At 55.4% G+C, this 21,783-nt stretch overlaps 1 protein-coding gene across 8 annotated transcripts; it reads left to right on the top strand.

The window, feature by feature from the left end:
• Window positions 1-8,166: 8,166 nt before the first annotated feature.
• ZNF596 (zinc finger protein 596) lies at window positions 8,167-21,543 on the top strand. Of its 8 annotated transcripts, XM_045821343.1 has the most exons (8): window positions 8,167-10,212; window positions 10,393-10,685; window positions 13,515-13,581; window positions 14,248-14,391; window positions 15,232-15,358; window positions 15,850-15,948; window positions 17,326-17,417; window positions 17,874-21,543. In XM_045821343.1, exons 3-8 carry the CDS (start codon window positions 13,570-13,572, stop codon window positions 19,110-19,112), a joined length of 1,713 nt encoding a protein of 570 aa, XP_045677299.1. In that variant the 5' UTR covers window positions 8,167-10,212; window positions 10,393-10,685; window positions 13,515-13,569; the 3' UTR covers window positions 19,113-21,543. The 8 variants fall into 8 exon arrangements, with proteins under 8 accessions (XP_045677299.1, XP_045677302.1, XP_045677300.1 ...); XM_045821346.1 differs by lacking the exon at window positions 14,248-14,391; XM_045821344.1 differs by lacking the exons at window positions 8,167-10,212; window positions 10,393-10,685 and adding an exon at window positions 10,870-13,224.
• The last annotated feature ends 240 nt before the right edge of the window (window positions 21,544-21,783 follow it).

Genomic DNA, 21,783 nt, shown 5'->3' with positions numbered 1-21,783 from the left:
AATGACCACGAGATGGCAGAAGAGACCGACAGTTGGAAACACTCTTACTATTGCTTCATAGAAAGGTTCCTTCGTTCTTGACTCATACAATGAACATACAATCATAAACGCAGTCAGGGCAGTTGAGGAATCAGGCACGTAAACATGTCTGGAGGGCACATACATGAAATGAGAGCACTTGTATTTCACTTTACTTTCTTTTAACTCTTGGCAGAGAATTTTAAATAGATACTACATCCGCGTTGTTTAAGGAAGCTGCAACAAAGCAAATTACAATTTTCAAGCACACCTGGAACTTGTAGAAACCCGACGCTATCGCTATACACAGCCAGATCCAAGAAATAATTGCTCTCCTGGCCATCTGGAAACCAGTGACAAGGTAACTGGACAGCACTGACACTTAGATGTTTCTAAACGCACTTGTAAAAACCCCTGCCATCAAGAGTCATTAATATTCCACTGGAATCAACCATTCTTCCTGCTGACCTGTACTGAGGTGTCATTCCCTAAAATGGCCACGAGATGGCAGCAGAAATGGACACTTGGAACACATATCATACTATTGGCTTGCTTTTTGTTTGCTTTTTACTGTCAGATGGCACGACAGGCACACTTTTCATTTTCCAAAAACGTGACTGGACAATGTAGTCACCATTGTGTTCCACTGCCCTCTGCCACCTTTCAAGCAACTTCACCATCCCATCATTCCACAACATTGTTATCTTTTGGAACAGAGACTTCCAGGTGCCCCTTGCAGTTTTCCAGGGAATGGAAATTTCTCTCCATTAAGAGAGATTCAGAAAGGACCACGAGAAGGTGCAAGCTCTGGTGAGCACTGCGGATGAACCATGACTGCACAGCCAGGCTGGACCGATTTTCCCTGGCCACCAAAGAGACACGTGTGCACTCCTGCCTTATCCTGAAGCTTCCCCGTCTTCTGCTGACAAATTCTGGATGCTTTCCCTCATGCGGCTTTCCGTTGGTCTGATGGGGACCAGTACTTGTTGGAAGTCATCTGCTCATTTTCCACAAGGAGCTCCTACTGCAGGACTCCCTCGGGAATCCACCACATCCGCAACATCACCTCCTTCGGATGAGGACCGTCACACTTTTATGATGTGAGGTCCGTTGTCATCCGCTAGTTAGTTACACACTGTATGACAGCAGAGAAACGCGTTTTCTGGCAGCTTTCTCTTAGGTGCTGTTCTCAAGGTGCACAGGAAGTAGCAGAGCCTCTCCTGGTGGCCTCCACTCCACTGGTCTTCCCAAGGTGCACACCAGCAGCAGACAGGAGCGTTTCCTGCTTACTTCCACTCAGGTGCTATTCTCAAGGTGCACACGAGAGGGCAGCACTTTCTCGATGCTTTCCCCAGTAACATCCACTGAAGTCGAAGTACATCTACTGAACAGCAAATTCCCAAAATTACCACGAGGTGGCAGCAAAGACCACCTTTTCCTGGCTTAAGGGCTCTGCCCACTCTGTATTAAAAAGAGAATCCACAAAGAGAGAAAGAGAATCCAGACTTGCTGATAAGCTCACTTTGATGCGATTCCTATTTGAAGTCCATCACGTGCCTCATCTTACCTTTTGCCCTCATTTACTAGATGAGGCAGGAACATTTGTCATCTGCACCTTACAGGTACTTAAACTGAAGACTCATTCTAACACAGCTCACAGTCCAGGGCCCAGGCCTACCTGGGCCAGGAGAGCAGGCGCACACAATGCCTGAACAGACTCAGTGATCCACGGTCCTTGCAGCTTCGGGTCAGAGCTCAGCTGTTCCATTTGAAGAAAGCCTGCATACAACCCAGTGGTCCAGACGGCCACACACTCACCCCACTGGAGTTTGGGGTGGGACTTGGGCAGGCAGCTGGGAAGGGGGCAGGCAGGGAGGAGGAGGTGGTTTGGGCCTTCTCAAGAGCACAACCAGCACCAGATTCCTGTCACAGTGACTTCCCCACTTCCACTCCCTGCCTGTCCCCCACTGTCTGAAATCTGTTCTTCTATCCACATCCCTTCCTCGGGGGCCTCGCCCGGCACTAGCTTCCTAGGGGCTCAGGATGGAGTCGAGGGTGGCAGTTCAGTTCCTGGAGAAGAGCCTGAGCCCCAGACAGGGGCAGAGCTGACTCCTGGCTCCACCGCCCACTAGCTGTGTGACCTCAGGCAAAGGAACGTAAACTCAGTCTCTGCCAGGCGGGGTGACGGGCCCTCTCAGGGCGCTGGGAGGACTCAGTGAGGTGGGGTGTTCGCTCCTGCCCGACATGGGGTCAGCCTCCCACTTCCCTTCTGTGTCCCTTCTCACCTTCTCTGGGCCGAATAAGTCAAGAGTCCAGCAAATAGGCTCCTTTCAGCAGAATGAGCTCTCGTACTGGTGTCCAGACGGCCCAGCTCCCCGTGGGCACTCACTCCCGCACCGGTCTGGCTTCCACCTCAGGGAGGCACCGACCACAGCCTCTCTCTGGTCCCCACACCCCTGCTCCTCCGCAAACTCGGGGTCCTGCCTCAGTGCAGGTCAGCACCGCCTCGCACCAGTCCTCTCGCTGCTCCCTCTGCTTCCTGTCCGCAGCTCATCCAATCCAGCCTCCACATGGCGGCCAGCTTGACCTTTCTAAATTAGGGAGTCTAATCCTGTCACTCCCCATGCATAAGACACTGTTACTTCTGAGATATCACTGAAATCACTCATAACTCAGTCCACAGCCTGGTTTTTAAATGATCTTGCCCTTCTCAGTGATGTAGAGAACGTGGTCTGGACACAGAAGCCATATATTCTGATGGAAGACGTGCCAAATTCAGCGTAACTACAAAAGTGTTATTACATTGACGTGGGCATTTTGATATAAATTCCACATGTTGTATTATTTTCCCAGTCTGCCGTAACAGAGTCACACAAACTAGGTGGTTTCAGATGGCAGCAATGATTTAGTGTCTCGCTGCTCCAGAGCTGGAAGTTCAAAACGCAGGTGTGGGCGGGGCCGACCCCTGAGACGGCTTCCAGCTTCTGGTGGTTTGCTGGCCTCCCGGGGCCAGTCCCTGCCACAGAGCCACACAGCACTCCTCCGCCTGCCCGCCCCTCTGCTTTTCTCCCGAGAACACCGGTCGCGTGGGACTGGGGCCCGTCCTAAGTGAGCACAGCCACATCTTCACTCACTCACACCTGCAAAGACTCATTTCAACTAAGGCCACACTCGTAGGGACAGGGGTTAGGGTTTCAGCGTATTTCCGGGGGGTGCACAATTTAACCCACAGCAACAGTACAAAGTAGTCACTCCTGTCAAGTTGTAGCAATTCCTTATTACAGCTACCTGCTGTGCGGTGGTGAGCCCACAACGCAGGTATGCGTCTGCTCTATCGTGTCCCAAGTCCCAGCGCGAGGGACGCTGCGATCATGGTCACTGCTAACCGAGGTTATTATGGATCTGTGCTTCCCTTCCTCTGATTGGAGTGTGCACAGCACAAGTCCACAGTGATAGGAGGAGCTGACCGCCCGCCTGTCCTGGCATTAAGGTCCAGTGGAGGCTTGCATCCCACACACACCTTTGTCACGCTGTACAAGCCTCACACATAGATTGCACGACTGTAAAACCCGGCTGGCACGCAGCGCTGGGCGAGGAGACTCTTACGTCCCTCTGCTTCCCTGGGGGAGGGGCGTCCCGCTAACCTGGAGCCCAGCGCCCTCTCCCTGGTCTGCAGTTCACTCTGAGAGCAAGGTCACCCCGGTCACCGGTCCTGCAGGCAGCACCACCACCGTTTTGGTCTCAGGGGTCAGGAGCCTCAGATCACATCGGAAGGGGTGTCGTCGTGTTGAGCACGTGGCAGCACCTCCTGCAGCAGAGCGCCAGAGGCTGCAGATGCGCAGGTGCCCCCTGGGAGAGGCGGGACGGCCTCTGGAGGACACTGTGGCTCTGCTGAACCGGGAGCCCGGCACGTGGGTGGGAAGGCCAGAGCCTGCCAGGTGGAAGCTCGTGGCTGCTGCTCCCCTATGCGGTCCCCGTGCGGTGCTGCTACCTTCACGTACTACCAAGGGGGGGGGGGCGTGGCGGGGCGTGAGCCTGGAAATGGAGAAAGGTGTCAGGGAAGGAAGCACACACAACAGAATCCCTAGAACAAGTACAGGACCATCCTAGACAGGACAGTCCTTGAAGACGGCCAGTCGTCAACCGAAAGGAAAGTAGAAGTCTCTCCTCACTCTGCCTTTTCTCCCCACCCCACCACGCAAGGCGGAAGCCTCAGCGTCCACTCACCCTAAATGGTGGGACTGGCTGGGAGGGACCTGCTTCTCTGTGACTCAGGGCCCAGCTCCCGCCACAGGCCAGAGAGAGCTCAGGGAAAAGGGGAAGCTGCCAGGTTCCTCTGAGTACTTCAGCCAGTCAGGCAACAAGTGGTTTTCAGACGAGTTTCAGGGAGAGACTCCTTGCCCCCAGAGGCCCCCGGCCTCTTCTTCTGGGTCCCATGCCCTCTTCTCCGGTGCGGGACTGGGGAGGGGAGAGCAGACGGCATTCCTACTGTTCCCCCCTCTCCTCTCCGCAGCTGCCCCCACCCCCACGAGTGGGAAGCCTCCCCCAGGCCTGTGTTCGCCGTTCCCAGCTGTCGTCTGGGCCCTAGTGGCTGGTGCGGCCGAGCCCCCAGGAGCCCGGGTGTGGCTGAGGACGCCCTCCCAGCCCTGCACCCCCACCGCCTCCTTGCAGACCACAGGCCAAGAGGGGACATTGAGGGGCCACCTGGAGGGGGAGGTGTCTGGAGGACAGGGCAGAGGACCCGGCGCCCCGACCCCTCCCTCAGGAGGCCCGTCCCTCGGCTTCCCCGGCAGAGCAAAGGTGGGGGCGGGGGCTCTTCCCCAACCCCTCCAGCGCCCAGTCTGCGGCCCTCGAGCTGCAGCATGGCCCACGAAGCGCGTGGTCCTCTGAGGGGGTGGGGGCCGCTGCTCCGTCTGCTTTCTAGCCGGCGCTCTGTCTCCAGTGCAGCCCGGGCCAAGTCCTGGGCCACCTCCAGGGCCTGACTGGGACCTTGCCCTTCAGCCCAGCCCACAACAGCAAGCTTGGCCTCCGAGGGGCTCCAGGGCGGGGCTGGGAGCTACACAGCAGGGACCACAGAGCACAGAGGAGCATCCCCCACCACGTTCCTCCCGCCAGACTCCAGGGGACTGGGTGCAGAGGGAAGCACACTCGGCATTCACCTCTGCCTCTCTGGGTGGCCTTGGACAAGGGACCTCACACCCCCTGTCCCCCGTGTCCCACTGCCCAGTGGGGAGGTTGCACTGGACGGCCTGCTAGCCGTGGGCAACCACCAGGCACTGGATGCCCCTCCCCGGAAGACCAGGGCAGCGAGGGAGGCCGGCGCTCCCTCTGCCTTCAGTGCCTCTCGCCTGCTCTCCGCCGCAATCCTCCTTCAGCGGGACGAGTCAGGGGGCTCTCCCTGTCCTGTCAGCCCTGCTCCCCATCGTGGGGCCAGGCATCCACACAGTCCCTGCAGTGACTCGGAGTGGCCTGGCCTTCAGACCGCGTCCAGACCTCTATTCCCCATTGGTGGAGAGACTCCCAGGGCACCGGGCCCCAGACGCCTGGTGACAGGCTGCTTCTAGCCCTTCAGTGCAATTGCAGGAGCCGCTGTCTACTCAGGGACAGTGATCTCAGTGGAAACTCTAATTATTCGAGGTCCAGACAGGGTGCCAAGTCACTTAATGTAGGTGTGGGGGCTGCTGCACCTTCTTTTTAATTAAGAGGGATGTGTCAAGCATTCAACACACCTGATTTTTAAATGAAGACAAAACCATATTAAACAAACAACATTTATACATGACTTTACTCCAAATTTTGGGTAGCTGAGATGATGGGGCTTGAAATCATGAGAAGGAAGCAAGAGTAATGAATTGTGGTTAAAAAGAGAGAGACCAGAGGGTGGAAGAGGTGACGACGGAAGGAGAAAGATCGGGGCAGTGGGAGGGAGGGAGGGAGGGAGGGGGGAGCCTGGAGTGGAGGAGGAGGCACGCACGTGGACACACGCTGACTGACGAGCCCGGCCACCCCCTGGCCTGGTAGTGCTGGCGTTCAGCATACTACCTGGGCTGCAGGTGCCCATCGATGCAGACACAGCAGGGTGGGTGCTTATCTCTGTTACAGCACTTAATCTTCACGAGAACTCTGGAAGTTGGGCATTTTACAGATGAGGAAACTAAGACCCAGAAAAGCTGCCCAAGTCTGAACTCGACAAGTACGTGGAGTCCAGACCGCAGTCCCCGCTGCAGCCTGCAGCCCGAGCACCCGCTGTCTGCTGCTCCCCCGCCCCCGCACCAGCCACCGCCCTGTGGAACTGCTGTCTTCGGCCAGCACCCTGTTCTCCACGATCCAGTTGCTTTTTGCTTCCTCTGCGCCTGGCACCCACCTTGCTCTCCACCTTCCCAGACCTTAAAGCTTTGTCCCATCTGCCCCGCCTTCTGCTCGGCTCTTGCCCAGATCTTCCCAGGACCACCCTGCTGAGTGACTCAGCCCGCAGGCCTCCCGCGGCTCCCTGCCCAGCTGCCCCGCACACACCTCGCTCTGGCTGCAGTGCACCGTGGCTCCTAACGCTGCGCAGCTCCCTGCTAGTTGCCGGTCTCTCTGGACTCGAACAGAGTCTCCGTGTGAGCTAGAACTTAGGTCTTACTACTGCACCTCCACACTGCACATCATTTCTGGCACATAGTAGGTGCTCAATAAGTGTTCATTGGGTGGATGGATGGATGGGCAGATAGACGAACTAAGGGCTCTCCATTCCTGTACAGACTCTGTTCTTAGCAGACAGGTGCGTTTTTGCATTTTCTCAGAGAGCCAAGAATGTCAAGCCCTACGCAGCATTTCCCAAATCGTTTCAAGCTTCCTTCCACCCCCCCATCCGCCACACAACTGAAATCAAAATTCATTCATTCCACAGCATGCCCACGCTCTGTGCTGAGACTGTGGATGGAGACGAGTGAGAGCTGACCCCAGACTCAAGGACTGATCTTCTGGGGTCACAGAAGCTGGCGGGGGAGATAAGACACGCCCACAAAACACTGTCATTCAAGATTAAACGAGCCATAAGTGATTAAAAATGAACACTCTGAGCAATGGCAAAGGAAGGAGAAGTCCTCTCCGGGTGGACGGAAGACGGGGCGCCAGCACTGAGACTGGGCCTGGAATGCCTTCCCTAGACTCGGGCAGTGGTGACCCGGGCCAGGACAGACAGCCGGGGGGCCCAGGGCACATCCACACTGGGCCCAGCGTGAGGCTCGCCGCAGGCTGGGGGAGAGGCTGGGCCGGACTGAGCGGTCGTGCACTGAACATGCCACAGAGAGCGAGCCCCGTGGGCACCGTGACCCCGGCAGCAAGTGAACCGCGCAGCCCGGTCCGCTGTCCTGGGCACCAAGGACAGGAGGGCAGGTGGCCGGTGGGGCCTCGCCTGCAGTCGCAGGGGCTGACCTCGTTTCTCCCTGAGAAGCTCAGGGGACAGCTCTCTCTCCTCCCTCCCAGTCATGTGACAGGCCGGCCGGCCGACACACACGACCTCTCACCAGCAGGACACGAAGCAGCCATTTCTGAGACAGCAGCTGCCCCAGTGGGGGCAAGTCCAGGCTCTGGTCTTCTCTCTGCGAAGTGAACCTTGTTCAGAAACAGTTGTGTTCCTAAGGGTGCCGGCCTGTTGGGGAAGGCGAGGGGACCTGGGGCCTGGGGTGGGGCAGAAGTGAGGGAAGAGCAGGGCTTCCTGTGGATGGCAGGGGAAACGGGCGTTGTGTTCAAGGGCACTCAGGAGTCTTGGGAAAGGGTCCCAGAACAGGAATACCATAGTTTTAGGACTAGAAGACACACCGGACCAAAAGACGTACCTAGGTTTTAGAGCAGGAAAATAGGAGAAAAATTTTTTAAGCAAAAAATGTGGTACAATATTTAATAACCCGTGACCCCGCTCCACCACCGCCCCCCCCCCCCGCCACAGCAAACCAGGTAAGCTACATTCGGACTATAAGATGCACCCCCCATTTTCCTCCCAAATTTGGGGTGGGGAGTGCATCTTGCAATCCGAAAAATACAGTAGTTCCCAGGCTTGCACCTCTTCTCTCCATTATTGATGTAAGAAACATCCAACCATGTAAAGAATGTTTATAAGAATTTATTTGAGCCAAACTGACACAATTACTGGGAAGCAGGAGCTCAGAGAAGAACACTTTGGCCATCCTTTTATGCATTTGCAAGGCAGGGATTGGATTACAAACTAGTTAACAAGATTATGGGCTTTTTGAGGGTGGTCATGCTTATTTCTCCTTCTTCTCCTTCTTTTGGTTATGGCTTATTACAAAGGTCAAGTTTAGCCAAATTCCCCTGACCGCTGGTGTTTCCTCTTCTCTACCCTGCTCTTTGGCTAAAAATTCCCGTTTCCCTGTGCTGCCTTTGAAGTTGAGCCCAATCTCTTTCCTTCTTTGCAGTGCTCCCTACGCCAAGTATGGAGACGGCCCCACCTATGAATAACGTCTTACTGTGTGTTGTTTAATGTGTCATTGGATTTTTTTTTAATGTATCCCTTTCCAATAGTTCTGTGAATGAAGAAAAAGATGAAGTTACAATATACTTACAAATTAATGACCAAATCAACTTATGGGATGCCATCCACACTTGTGGAATCATCCCAGAGGTCTTGAATTTACAAGTCACATCGGCAAGTGTGAAGCAGAAAAAAGGTGAATGGACTGTGCCCGCCTCGCCGCTGGTGAACTGGAACTCAAACCACAAACTAGAGACACAAATCACATCCCGTGGCATCATCGTGCCTTTCTGTTGGAGAGCAGGACAAATAAAATGGCATCTGTCCAGTCAAGGAAGTGCGAAGTATATGAAACAAAGTGGAGTCACTCATGTCAACCGAGATGGCTGCCAGTCAGCCATGATACTTTGGTTCAAGAAGGAAACTATGTAAGGCACGCCAGACACATCTGACAAGGAGACACATCTGACAAGGAGACACACCCAAGACAGCAGCACAGTTGATGGGAACAGCCATGCCTGCAGAGTGGGACCACCCACAGACAGGCTCCTGGAGAAATTCTCCACTGTTCGTCAGCGGTGTCAAGACCCTTATCGAGACACACGAAGTACATCACTTTCAAGGTATAACGGAGGCGGGTTCCAGACCACTGCTGAGACAGCTGAGCTCCACACATCAGAGTGCCGCTCCACACAACACTGGTCTCCCTTGGCATCGGCGCCAGAGGCTCTGCCCTGCTGGGAACTTGGCTCCAGAGGTCCTTCCTTGCAAGACGCGGATGACTCCCTTGCTCACCGTGCTGTCTCCCACACTGAGACTCTGGGACCCGGGTTCCTGGGGCCCAGTTCTCTTGTGTGATGTCATTACTGATTGTGTCTAATTAGTACTGTCGTGAGGGTAGTGTAGATTTGGGTTAAATTGGCATTAATAAAAGATGAGTGAATAGCACAGTCACCTGTGTTGGCCCCCTGTTATTTCTCGGTGCCGGTGTCGCCAGGAGGACTGGTGGTCAGTCGTACAGGCACCTTCGGCTCTTAAGGCCCAGATCCGATGGCCGGAGCGGAGCCTGAAGACTGACGTGTAAGAAAGATTATAACGCGAACATGACGACTGGGACACGTTCACAGCTGGCTTCAGGCTTCAACACAGACCACTCAGGCCTTGCTGACTTGAACGGCCCTTCCAAGTGCAGAAGCCGCCGACGCTTGGGACCCGCTGCGGCTGTCGTCCGAGCCCAAGGCTCCGTTGCGTCCCCTGAAGTCGCAGGAGACGTGTCTCCAGCACGGAAAACAGATTTTTACTTAAACCATATCAACTTGTCAGTGGTTTAAATGGCCTCACAACTCTAAGCTCCTGCCTTGAACTGTCTTAAACATTTAAACTGAAGTCAGGAGGAAGGAGTCAGGTTGCCATGGCGCCAAAGAAACTCCAACCGTCTCAGACGTGGAGACCCAAGGTGCGCTGGCTGGAAGGAGCGGCTAACAGAAACCGGGGGCGGGGCCGGAGGCTAAGGCCCCGCCCTCTCAAGACACGCCCCCTGACCGTGCCACTCGCGGCTCCGGCCTCTCGGTCCGACCCCGGCCCCGCCCCCGCCCTCAGGCCCCGCCCCTAGAAGCCCACGCGGTCTCCAACCCGCCTTTCCTAGCCGAGGCCCCCCCACCCGGCGTAATTTCCTGTGGGCGCAGAAGGCGATTTCCCCGAGCGAGGGTCCTGGCTGGGTGAGTGAGCTCCGTTCTCTGAGCTTTACCTCCGGCCTCCGGCCCCCAGCGTCCTCCGCACCCGGGTCCGGGCGTCCTCGCGAGTGTCCCTGCCTGTGCGCCCACAGTCCCCGCTGTCCCGAGAGGCCCCGAGGCGAGCGCTCCGGCGCCGCTCAGAGTCCTTTCCGGTTCTGGTCACAGGCACTCCGAGGCCGCCCCGCACCGGGTGGTGTTCAGCTCCCGTTGGCGACGTGGCTTCTCGCCCCAAGGACGCAGCGCAGTCCCGGGCCCCGGTCCTGCGGACCCCCAGGCCGGCCTTCGCGGCGACCACCTCCCCGAGGCGCCGTCCCCAGGCGCTGGGGGAGGGGGCGCTGCCATCCCGGGCGCTGCCACCCTTCGGTCCCAAATCCGCTCCGCTGTCCGTGCGTGGCAGTGTTCGCCGGCTCGGCATCCCCCCGGGAGGGCAGAGGGCCCCTTGACTCCGTCCCGCGCAGGTCGGCCTGTGGCGAGAGGGTGGGGACAAAGGGGGAGCGGCGGGGGCCGGCGGGGGAGTGAGGGAGGGCGAGGGCTGTTCAACGGGCGGGCGCGGAGGGTGGGAGGCGGGTGGGTGCCGTGGGCGCAGGGCGAGTGGGAGAGCGACCGGTAGGGGGCGTGGGCGGGGCGGGGCGGAGCGGGGCGGCGGGGAGACCCGGATGGCGCGTTCTGAACCCGGAGCCACGAGCGAGCCAAGTCGCCGGAGGAGGGACCTCAGAGCAGCGGCGAAGGGGGGCGGAAGGCTCGGCCTCGGCCCTGCCCCGGCAGACAGTCGGCTCCTCCGGCTCCTGCTCCGGACACGCTGCTGTTCGTGCGCGCGGACCCGTGGCCGTCTCAAGTGCCCTGTGCTGCCCGTTTCCCTCCCGCCCTGGCCTGCCTGCTGTCCTCTCCTGCTTCCAGAGCCAGTCCCTCGCGCTCACGCCCTCAGGCAGACAGACCGGCCTCTGGGACCCGGCTCGCACGGAACCAGGTCTGCACGAGCCGTCGGCCCGCGTGAATCGTGCGGGGACTGCCTGAGAAGTCAGGAGCGGAGTGGGATGAGGTGCAGCATGCTTCACCTGACTGTGCAGGGCGTCTGAGGCTGGACGTGAAGCTGTGCCTCTCACCCCGAAGTATCGATGCTTTGCCATGGAAGAGGGAGCTCTTGGAAGCTGACAGGCGTGGCCCACGAAAGTGGCGTTTCATCCACATGATGGTGTTTGTCTGGCCTCGTAACTGTCTAGAACGGAGTCACTGCGTGTCTGGCTGTAGGGGACCTTAAACTGTCCCAGCACACGTGTCCCGGTGAGACCTTGGCTTCCACGCAGCTGCAGGGAGCAGACTTCTCTGCAGGTTTCTGCTCTGGGGGGCCGGGCTGGGTCAGGAGCCGGCGGGCTTCATAATGTAACAAGTTCCTGCAAGATGCACCCCCCACACACACACAAACTGCAGAGAGATTCTCATCCACCCACTCACGTGGTTCCCTGTACTTCAGCCAGAACTTCATACATGCACATGTGTGCATGTGCATGCGAATAAATATACCTGCATGTATATTTGTAGACAAAAATGCAGGAACGTTTGCACATTTTTGGAGGTTAAACTCACATGGCATGTCTACTTGGTAGGAACTGTGTCATCTGTTGAGAGTGAGGGAGTGCGAGAATGTGGGAGTTCAGAGGCACACAGACAAGTGCTGGAGGCAGGGGAGAGGCGCCAGTGCCCAAGATGGGACCTGAGGCCGGTTGCTCTGGCTCAGCCACAGTCGTGGGGCAGGGAGCTCTTCGGAGACGCCCTGTGTGAGGAGGGTCTTCTTCGGCGGACATGGCTGATGGCCAGGGGCACGTCAGAAACAATGCTCACCTCGGCCGACACCCACTGGAGCCGGGAGCCGGGCGGTAGAGGGGAGGGGGTGAGCGGGGGCAATGCCGTGGCCCCCTGTGACATGCAACGTGGGTGTGGGGAGAGATTTTCTGTGAAAAGGCAAGAAGGAGACTACGTCACAAAAACCGAGTGGAGCCTCTGAATTTTAATGTTAAAGGTATGATTCTAGGTAAAGTCTGGGTAAGGTATGTGACCCTGGAAGAATTTGAACTCAGAAGGAGGCAGAGACGAATTCAAACTATACCTATGCCACTTTCTAACATGTGCTTGCATGCATTTCTGTGCTTGCATGCATTTGATTTTGTCACATTACCGAAGTTCTGAACCTCAGATCACATCATCTATTAAATTTATAAATGAGCCATAATCAGCAGGTTTATTCTGAGGAATCAGGAAGCAAATATATGTAACTCTTTAAGCATAGAGTTACATTTACTAAAACTTTACCGTTATAAGTTACAAATGGGTGAATTAAACCTAATTCTGTTATGACTCATTATTATTGTCATTTGTGAAATACACATGATTATTGATGTTTTAAGGGAACATTTACATAACTTTATACATGCTGTCTCACACACACACACACTGAAATAAATAATGAAATTGGGGAAATTCCTGCTAACAATGACTGGTAAGGGCAGGATTTCAGCTGCTGCTTTTCTAAAAACATCAGACGGAACAACTGAACTTCCTCCCACGATGCCTTCCTTCTGTGTCCTCCAAGCCCACTGGCCCATGAGGACGCTGAACGGGAGAGTCGTTCTGTGACCCACACACGCTGGTCTCTGACGCAAGGGGCCTTCAGGGGTACATTTGCAAGGTGGATGCCGTTCCTCTAAATGGAGTAAGTCACTGAATTGATGAACCCTATCATGAAAAGTATTCCCAGCTCCCTTGGTTCATAACCATCTTCATGCAGCACAAACCTGAAGGTCAGGTGGAGGGCTCGATGTTCGTGGGAACCTCACCTGGAGAGACGGACTGTCCAGGACAAGCGTGCGCGGGGGCCGGCGGCAGGAGTGGTAGGGCTGGACTGAGGGACCAGGCTGCTGCACGGAGCAGGAGAGACGCTGCTTGTGAGCAAACTACGAAGACGGAACCTGAGCGGTCTCTCCGTGGAGGCTGGAGGTAGAGGCACGTGTGGCACGAGTCGGGGATCGAGAGCGAGTCGAGAACCCTGGGCGTCGTGGGCCCGTGAGCATGCAGCCCTGCAGCTCTCGGCTCCTCTAAGGCGAAGGCGTGCGGAGCTTCTTCGGAGCATCGGTCACCAGCCTCCTGGCCCTGGGTGGGGAGGGCTTCCCACTGCGTCTCAGGCCACGCTGCCTGTCGCTGTCAGCTGGGCTGGGGAGGCACTGGGGCTCCGGGACAGCTGGGTCTGGGAACTGTAGATGATGAGGTCTCATGGCTTCCCTCTCCTTCCCCAGCTTTGCCACCTGTGTGGTGAAGACCCAGAGGACGGTTGGCAGCGGAGCTGGTGACATGGAGTCGCAGGTGAGGTGACCATCACTCTTTCCGTTGAGAGTGCATCTCAGTTACAGCCAGAGCACGTGTGTTTCTCCTGCCGGCACCGATGTCCTGCGTGCGCTCGGGAGACTTCTCCAGCACCTGCCCCGCAGCTTGGCTTCCCCAGGACTCTGGGGTGCTCATGCTGAGGCACAGACAGGTTCCGCGGTGGTCTCTCTCCTGGCAACCAAGATGCTCCAGTCTCTGTCAGTGTGTGTGTGTTCACAGCACAGACGAGAAAGCTTTCATTCTCCCCGTCTAATCCATGGCATTGTTAACAAAACAAGAAAGTTACACACTAACCATATTATTAATTGTGATGGCCTCAGAATTGAGGAAGGAGCAAAATATTATAGCTGGAAAGGGAGGCAGACGTTCCCACGGGTGAGCTCAGTCCATCCCGTGTCACAGGTGCTGGGGTGCTGGGGTGCGGGGGTGCTGGCCGGGGCTGGGGGAAGCACACAGTGGTCACGCCAGAGGGCACGCGAGAAGTCATTCTTTGCTTTGGTCCAGTTCCAAACCTCCTCAAGTTTTGGTAGAATATGTTTGTACTTTTTGAAATCTAAAAAGGAAAACTAAAATACTCATGATTCTTTTGTCCCAAATCATGAATTTTCTTTTTTTGTAATTCCCCTTTCACCAACCTTGATTAAGTGCAAGCACAGCACACGGAGCGCTGAGTCCTTCATTCTGGCTGTGACCCAGGAGCAGTGCAGGAGGCAGAGTGACACCTGGGGCCTCGTGGGAGTTTCCGATGAACCAAAGAGGCCAGAACAGTCAAGGCTTCAGGGGTGCGGGGTGAGGCGACGAAAGGGGCGAGGGCAACTGGTGTTCGGGGGTCCTAGGACAGTTGCATGAGAGGGGGCTCAGACCCCGGGCGGACTGGAGCCTGCCCGTCCTCCAGCACAGGGGTCCCAGAGTCTCTGGCCAGTGCTGCCCAGCCCTGTCTGCACACTTGGCAGCGAGCGTCGGAGCCTGAGGCGACGGCAGGCTGTGCGTGCCGATCCCACGTGCTCTGTGCTCTGTGTCCAGTGCTGCAGAGTTCCGGACGCGTCTCAGCGTCTTCTGCCCTTCACTGGATAACAAGCACAGAGCTTGTATTTAACAGTGTTTGCTCGATGGTTGTCACTTTCCACATGCTCACTGGACCTTTAAAAATTCACAGCTGTTAAATGAGCTCACTGATGAGGGGACAGGTGACAAAGGCGGACAGCCTGCCGTAGTCCTGGTAAAAAGCAGCTGACGGTGGACGCTACGTTCCTTGTGATGAGACTGTAGGTTTCCTTGACGTTGGTGGGGAAGAGTGTTTTAATCACAAACTTTCAGGGCAGATTTCATAATCGTGATTTGCAGTCACGATGGCCCATTTGCCGGGATCCAGGTCACATCACACCACACCTCGTATGGTATTTCTTCACAATGGAGTTCTGTGTGTTTGCAGTGGGCACGTCTCTGTGGGTGTCCCTCAGAGTCAGGTGTCCAGGTGAGTGACGAGAACAACGTGACTAGACCCAAAACACTGTCAGACCCTTCGGCACAGTCCGCCGCCACCTGCGCAGGGCTGTCGCCCGCCCGCGCCATCCTCCCCGGAGGTGGGTGGGCACAACCCTGTCTGAAGCGGCGTCCGCGCTGCCTCAGGAAGCGGTGTCCTTCGAGGACGTGGCCGTCGACTTCACCCGGGAAGAGTGGGCCCTGCTGGACGCGTCCCAGAGGAGGCTGTTCACCGACGTGATGCTGGAGAGCATCAGCCACCTGCTCTCGACCGGTGGGTCTCTCATCACTCGCTGTTCTTGATGGGCAAGTGAATGCGTTGATTTCTTTTAATTACTGTTTTGCTGCGGGGACTGAGGTCAGACCAGTACACAGTATTAAAAATAACAGGACATTTTGTTTTCCACATAGAATTTAGTTTTGTTTTTTTTTCTGGTAGAAGTTGTATTTATTGGATTTTTTTTGGCTATAATAGTCAAATACTGTGGAAACTTGTATTTTCTCACTGAGTGAAAATATCGGTGACTCTGCAGTCTGTCTTTGAACTTGGGCATGGGCATCAGCATGACAGGTCCTTAAGAGCTTTTGGAGCAAGTTCAAAAGCCATGTTTTTGCTGGAGGAGAACTGTCCATTCTGTTTTCGATACAATCTTCCGTAAGCTGACCTCCATGGTGAACTTCCTCTTTCTTGTGACTTGACCCTGTGTTGATGGTCATGTACTGTTAGCAGCACAGAACAAATTCCATGTGTCATTTTCCTATAAGCAGGCAGTCGGCTCCACAAATCCGATGTGATTTCCCAGTGGAAGGAGGGAGAGCAGCTGTCAAGAGATGGGACAGGCGGGCTGCAAGGCCAGAGTCCAGGTGAGCACCCTGTGCGGGGCCTCGGGGGGAGGAGGACCTGGCTGGGGAGGGAGTGGGCTCTGCACGTGAGTAAATGAAGACCTTTCAGTTCAGTCATGTGTTTTAAACGTAGGAGACAAATTCTTCAGATTTGCAGGTATTAACTTCTATTCAAGGGTCTCTCGTTGTCTTTGGTTTCGGGGAAGGTTATATTCATGTCCTCACAGGAGTTCTCTGTTCACCGTTCCCCGTCCCCCGCCAAGCTTCACACTTGTCGTTGAGCCCTGTGACCCCTCCTCACCGCCCACACGCCTGGAGCACTCCGACTGTGCTTTCACGGCTGACCACAACGCCACCTACGACATCCATCGTAGAAGCCTCGACAGTGAGCACCCAGCCTGCACTGACCGTAACCGTCTTTTCAGCCAGCCCTGGGGTCCGGCGGAGCCCTGAGCGCTGACCTCACAGCATCCACGCCAGCCTGGTGCCCCGTCCCAGAGTGCACTTCCCTTTGGCCACCCATGCCCCCGTCGTCTCTGCTGAGAAAGCCCACTGCAAACAGCTACTGCGGCAGAGACCACCGCCACCTGCTTTGAGCCCTTCGACCACATGGTGACGTGTGACCTCTCCACCTTGACTAGCTTGCTGCCTGTTCTCTTTTCGTGACATGGTTTCCAAGGACGACAGTGCTGCCGTCAGCACCACCGAGTCCAAGTGCAGCACCCAGTGTGTGGGCTGGGGCCCGCTGGCTTCAGAGCTGGGGTCACGACCTCCTCCCGCGGAGGTGCTGGTGCAGACCTGGGGAAAGTGAGCACGCTGCGTGCACGCCGAGCAACACCCAGCTGTTGCCGAGGCCCGGGCCTGCCTGGACCACAGGTGTGGCCTGGGCTTTGCCCAGCAAGCCTCTGTCCACTGGGACATGGGTGAGGGCGTGCGGCCCGCAAGGACGTGGCTGCCCTTAAGGAGGACTGTGAGGGGGACGGAGCAGGCGCTGCTGAGGACGAGGTCGGGGGTGAAGAGTGTAACTTGCCTGCGGTCATTCTGCACTTCGTTGTCTGGGGACTGTCTTGTTCTGCTGTTCATGAAACTGCCCATGGTGTCCCTGACTTGCCAATAACAGTGATGTTTTTTATTTTTTTAATTCACAAAATGTCCTTTTTCATGGACCTATTCAACAAAAATTTTCTCTCTTCCTCCCCAAGTTGCCATTCATTTTGTTCTTTTCAAATTCTACCTCAGAAAATGTCAATTGTTGATGTCTGCAATGTGTTTCTTCTTAAAGCACTCCCTACTTTGACATTCTTTCCCGTTCGCGTGTTAACATGTGAAACATACTGCAATGGGCATTGGGTCTCTTCGCCATGGTAATCCTCATAACGCAGGTCTATTTTTTCCCAGTTATTTCAGACAGGAAAGATGATTTTAAAAAACAAGAAAGGACATCCACTCAACGTTTCCACAGGAAGGACACGTCCCTAGTCAGGGACATGGTAAGTTCAGTGTGTGTGATCCTGTCCTTCCAAGTACAGCCCTGGGAGGTGAGCAAGTCGTACACTTGGCATAGTGACCTGACTGATTGCAGTTGGAACCATGGGCTCTTGCACGAGAAAGCTTTGGTTAGTTTGGTTTTAGGGAAGAAATTTAACCTGAAGTCAAAACTATAACCTGAGATCTGATATGCAGTGGTATAACCCTGGTTCAACCACTCTTTGAAACCTAACATCTAAAAATTAATCACACAGCTGCTGCTGCTGGGATGCCACAAGAGAGAAAACCCTTCTGTACATGGGAGAGTAATGCCCACGTTTGCATGAGGGATGGGAACAGTTTTAACTGGGGCTGCCACAGAACGATCACTCCAGAATGCAGTGTATGTGTAGAGAAATGTGTGAAGGGGTGGATAAATGCAGCTAAACCTCTAACAGTGTCTCATTTTTTTCAAAAAGCAGAGATTTCCTACTGAAGAAGATCTTTTTGAATGTAATGACCTGGGAGAAAATTTTACTGAAATCTTAACATTGACTCCATGTATGATACCTCGCAATGGAGAGAAACCCCACATCATCCAAGAATTTAGAAGAGTGGTCAGTCACTTTGATCAGGATAAACCAGGCGGTGTGAGGAGTAAGCCACACGAGTGTCAGGGTGGGAGCGCTTTGACTCGACGCTCTGCCGCCAGACAGCACCGCAGAGCCCAGGGTGGAGAGAAGGCCTTTGAGTGTCACGTGTGTGGGAAAGCCTTCCGTAATGCTGCGAACCGCAGAAGGCACGAGATGATTCACACTGGAGAGAAACCGCACGGGTGTCACCTGTGTGGCAAGGCCTTCACTCACTGCTCTGACCTCAGGAAGCACGAGAGGACGCACTTTGGAGAGAAGCCACATGCGTGCCATCTCTGTGGGAAAGCCTTCAGTAAAAGTTACAACCTTAGACGACATGAGGTCATTCACACTCGTGAGAAGCCGCACGGGTGTCACCTGTGTGGCAAGGCCTTCACTCACTGCTCTGACATGAGGAAGCACGAGAGGACGCACTTTGGAGAGAAGCCATATGCGTGCCATCTCTGTGGGAAAGCCTTCAGTAAAGTGTCTTACCTGAGACAACACGAGCGGACTCACAATCAGGAGAAGCCACACGAATGTCACCTGTGTGGGAAGGCCTTCACCCACCGTTCCCACCTTGGCAAACACGAGAGAACTCACACCGGAGAGAAGCCCTACGAGTGTCGTCAATGTGGAAAAGCCTTCTCTGACTCTTCTGTCCTCAGACGACACTCGAGGACACACACGGGGGAGAAGCCCTACGAGTGTCGGTTGTGCTGGAAAGCCTTCGCCGACTCTTCTGTCCTGAAACGACACGCAAGGACACACACTGGGGAGAAGCCGTACAGGTGTCACCTGTGTGGGAAAGCCTTCACCCACTCTTCTGTCCTCAGGCGACACGAGAGGACTCACACTGGCGAGAAGCCGTACGAATGCGGCCTATGTGGCAAGGCCTTCAACAGAAGCTACAACTTCGCACTGCATCAGCGGATTCACACCGGAGAGAAGCCGTACAAGTGCTATCTGTGCGGAAAGGCCTTCAGTAAGTATTTTAATCTTAGACAACACGGAAGGACGCACACTATAAGGGTTATAAATGTGGAAGACTCACCACCCATACTTCAAAGCTCTAAACACTCTTGAGGACTCACACATTGAAAAACAAAAGCTGTGTTTGTAATCAGTCGGGAAGAGCCTTCATTCATCCGTATTTCGTCCAGCTGAAGTTAACTCAGAATGGACAGAGTCCACTTGTGGAGTGTCTCCCTGACAAAGTCTCTAGACAGTGGACTGACCTGGTAGGAGTCAAGCTGCGAGTGGAATGGGTATGTGAGCGCCTTTGTCCACAGTTCTGTCAGTCAAACCAGATGGAGAAGTCAGAGGCTGGCCCCGGGGCGTGGACTCACAGGGCCCGGGCGCTGGCTGTGTGGGGCCCGCAGGCCGCTGGTGGGGCAGGACCTGGGCTCTGGCCCTGACCATGAGGGGCTGCTGGCTGGGGCTTCTCGCCACGCATGTGGTGGCGGGTGCTGTAGCAGGGACTCTGGAGCGCTGTGTGATGGGCCCCCTGACTGCGCTGAGGCGAGGCTCCGACCAGCGCCGTGTTCCACCTGGGGCCGACCCGACCCTGGGCCCCTCCACAGCCAGCGTGCCAGCCTCCTCCAGGCTCCTGCTAGCACTGCGCCGCTGACCCCCATTCCCCACCAGCAGGGTTTCTCCTGGGCGGGGGTCCCAGCAGGAACCAGGGCCTTTTCCTCACCAGCAGTGAGATCTGGATCCAAACCGAGGATGGACGTCTGCCGGCCCATCCCTGGGTCTCAGCGGGGACTCGACAGGACTAAGGCGGGAGGGGGAGAGCAGGTGGGGGACACTAACAATGAGGGTCCGGCCGACTGGCTTGAGTCAGACCCTCGGTAGCTGGTGGTGGTCCCTGGGCAAGTGCTTGTGCAAGCCCCCTGCTGTGTCTCCCCATGGAAGTCCCAGGCAGGAAGCAGAATCGGGGGCCTCTCAGCCACATAAAGATTCAGTTAATCTAACCCATGAGTGACTGAGGGAAAATGGGGAAATCACATGTCAGAGAGATTCTGTGCACGTAACCAGTGTAGACCTCATTGGACTCATCATTTGTCCTTTAAACAAAGCAGCGAACCGCACAGGAGAGCAGCCCTGGACCTGCGGCCACCGCACACTGTTCAGCCCCGCCCCGCCCTGGTGTGCGCCGGGACATTCTGGGCCGGGCGGCTGCTGAAACAAGCAGCGAGCGGCACACACCCACGACCAGGAGGGCAGTGCTGCTGGAAGATCAGCAGATAATCTGTGCTGAAAAAGCTATTCTGTGAAGAAGGGTAAAATGTTATTTACCAGTGAGCCTAGGGTGTGACTACCTGCCACAAACTGCTTTTAGTTAATAAGCTTTAATTCCAGACCCTCCTTTGTGGCTACTTTGGGTCCCCAAGTTTGTAAGGCTGCCTTGCAGGCCCCCCTGAGCTTTCAGGCTTAGCACACGGCCCCTTTCCTTCCACACTGTTGCTGCCAGTGACTGACGTTCAGAACGGCCCTGCGTGGATTTGGCGGTGGGCGAACAAAGCCACATCGGAATTTATTTCATGACGTGGCTGGTCAGTTCGGCGGCTTTGTCACTGTGGTGGGGTCAACAGCGCCCATCACGCACATCTGCTCCTGAAGTCCCTGCGCGGAAGGCAGCAGGCATCTTCACGGGACTGGCGTGGGAGGTGATGTGAACGGGGAAAGTGAAAAGCAGACACTGGGAAAGTTCGTATATCAAGTTACCGCTTGGGTAGGAGACTTTGAACTTGGTCAGACATGCACAGGGGGGCTGGAGTGAAGCTGGCTGACCTCTAGTACAGTGGAGGGCTCCCAGCCGCAGACGGTGGACACAGCACGGCCAGCTCCACTCCGACGCAGCCTCCACTGGGAAGGGGCCCTCCGGGCTCCGGCGTCTGCTCTGTCCAACTGCTTTGGGAACGCGAGAGACGAGGGAAAACCTAATCACAGCTGAGTTCCACAGGCGTCAGGCCAGTCCGGGCTCCCGCCTCTGGCACACCGCCCCGCCCCTTGCACTGGGCTTGGATTTGCCCAACAAAGGGACCCATCTCACTAAATAGTAGAGAACAAGGAAGAGCGTTTGAAAGGGAACCTTGACTATTCTTTTATATATACTTGACTTCACTGTATTTCAGTTTTATAAAAATGCCTTTTCATGACACCTACACCCAAATGCCAGCAACCTGGGAGAAGCATTTACTCGGGTGGGAGAGAAGTTTTCTTTACTTAGGAAAAATAACCACTGTCTGTTTCCACCTACACACCACAAACATGGAGCTGCTATAATGCTTCACTCAGTTGCCGGGTATAGGAACAATAATAAGACCAGTATTTTTGAACACTTGGTCAAGACTTTACATAAAAATACCATCCTATTTTCCTCCTAAGTCTATAAAATACCAGAAATTGTTCTCCCACATCTGCATGTATTCAGGAATTTCAAGTTACACTTTGCACGACCTTAATTCCCAATCCCTGGCTATTTGGGCTCAGCCACAAAAGATCAAAATCAGCAAAGATGGTGACTCACTTGAGCTCAGCCTGTCTCCCAGGATGAAGGCTCCGCTGCACCCATGGGCCCTCTGCAGCAGCGGGTGCTGTGCGAGGCTGGGTCTCGGAGCTGTCCTGATTTGTTCTTCCGGCAGCTGAGCAAGTGAAACTTGCCCCTGACCTGGCAGCAGCAGCCCCACACTCTCCCCAGAGTGAGCCAGAGCCCAGTGGCCACGGGACCAAGGCTCGAGAGCCAAGTTGT

This window comes from Phyllostomus hastatus, unplaced genomic scaffold (assembly GCF_019186645.2).
Source record: "Phyllostomus hastatus isolate PE091 unplaced genomic scaffold, TTU_PhHast_1.1 phas_scaffold_46, whole genome shotgun sequence".
Lineage (NCBI taxonomy): Eukaryota > Metazoa > Chordata > Mammalia > Chiroptera > Phyllostomidae > Phyllostomus > Phyllostomus hastatus.
Note: the sequence above shows the minus strand (reverse complement) of the source record. Positions and strands in the feature narration are given on the sequence as shown.

What these genes read in the sequence shown, in the direction of transcription:
- ZNF596 (XM_045821339.1), top strand. Translation starts at nt 13,004, where the DNA reads ATGCAGCACAAACCTGAAGGTCAGGTGGAGGGCTCGATGTTCGTGGGA. An exon ending in CTGGTGACATGGAGTCGCAG is followed by an intron (nt 13,582 to 15,231) that starts GTGAGGTGACCA and finishes GCGCTGCCTCAG; the next exon opens with GAAGCGGTGTCCTTCGAGGA. An exon ending in CAGCCACCTGCTCTCGACCG is followed by an intron (nt 15,359 to 15,849) that starts GTGGGTCTCTCA and finishes TTTTCCTATAAG; the next exon opens with CAGGCAGTCGGCTCCACAAA.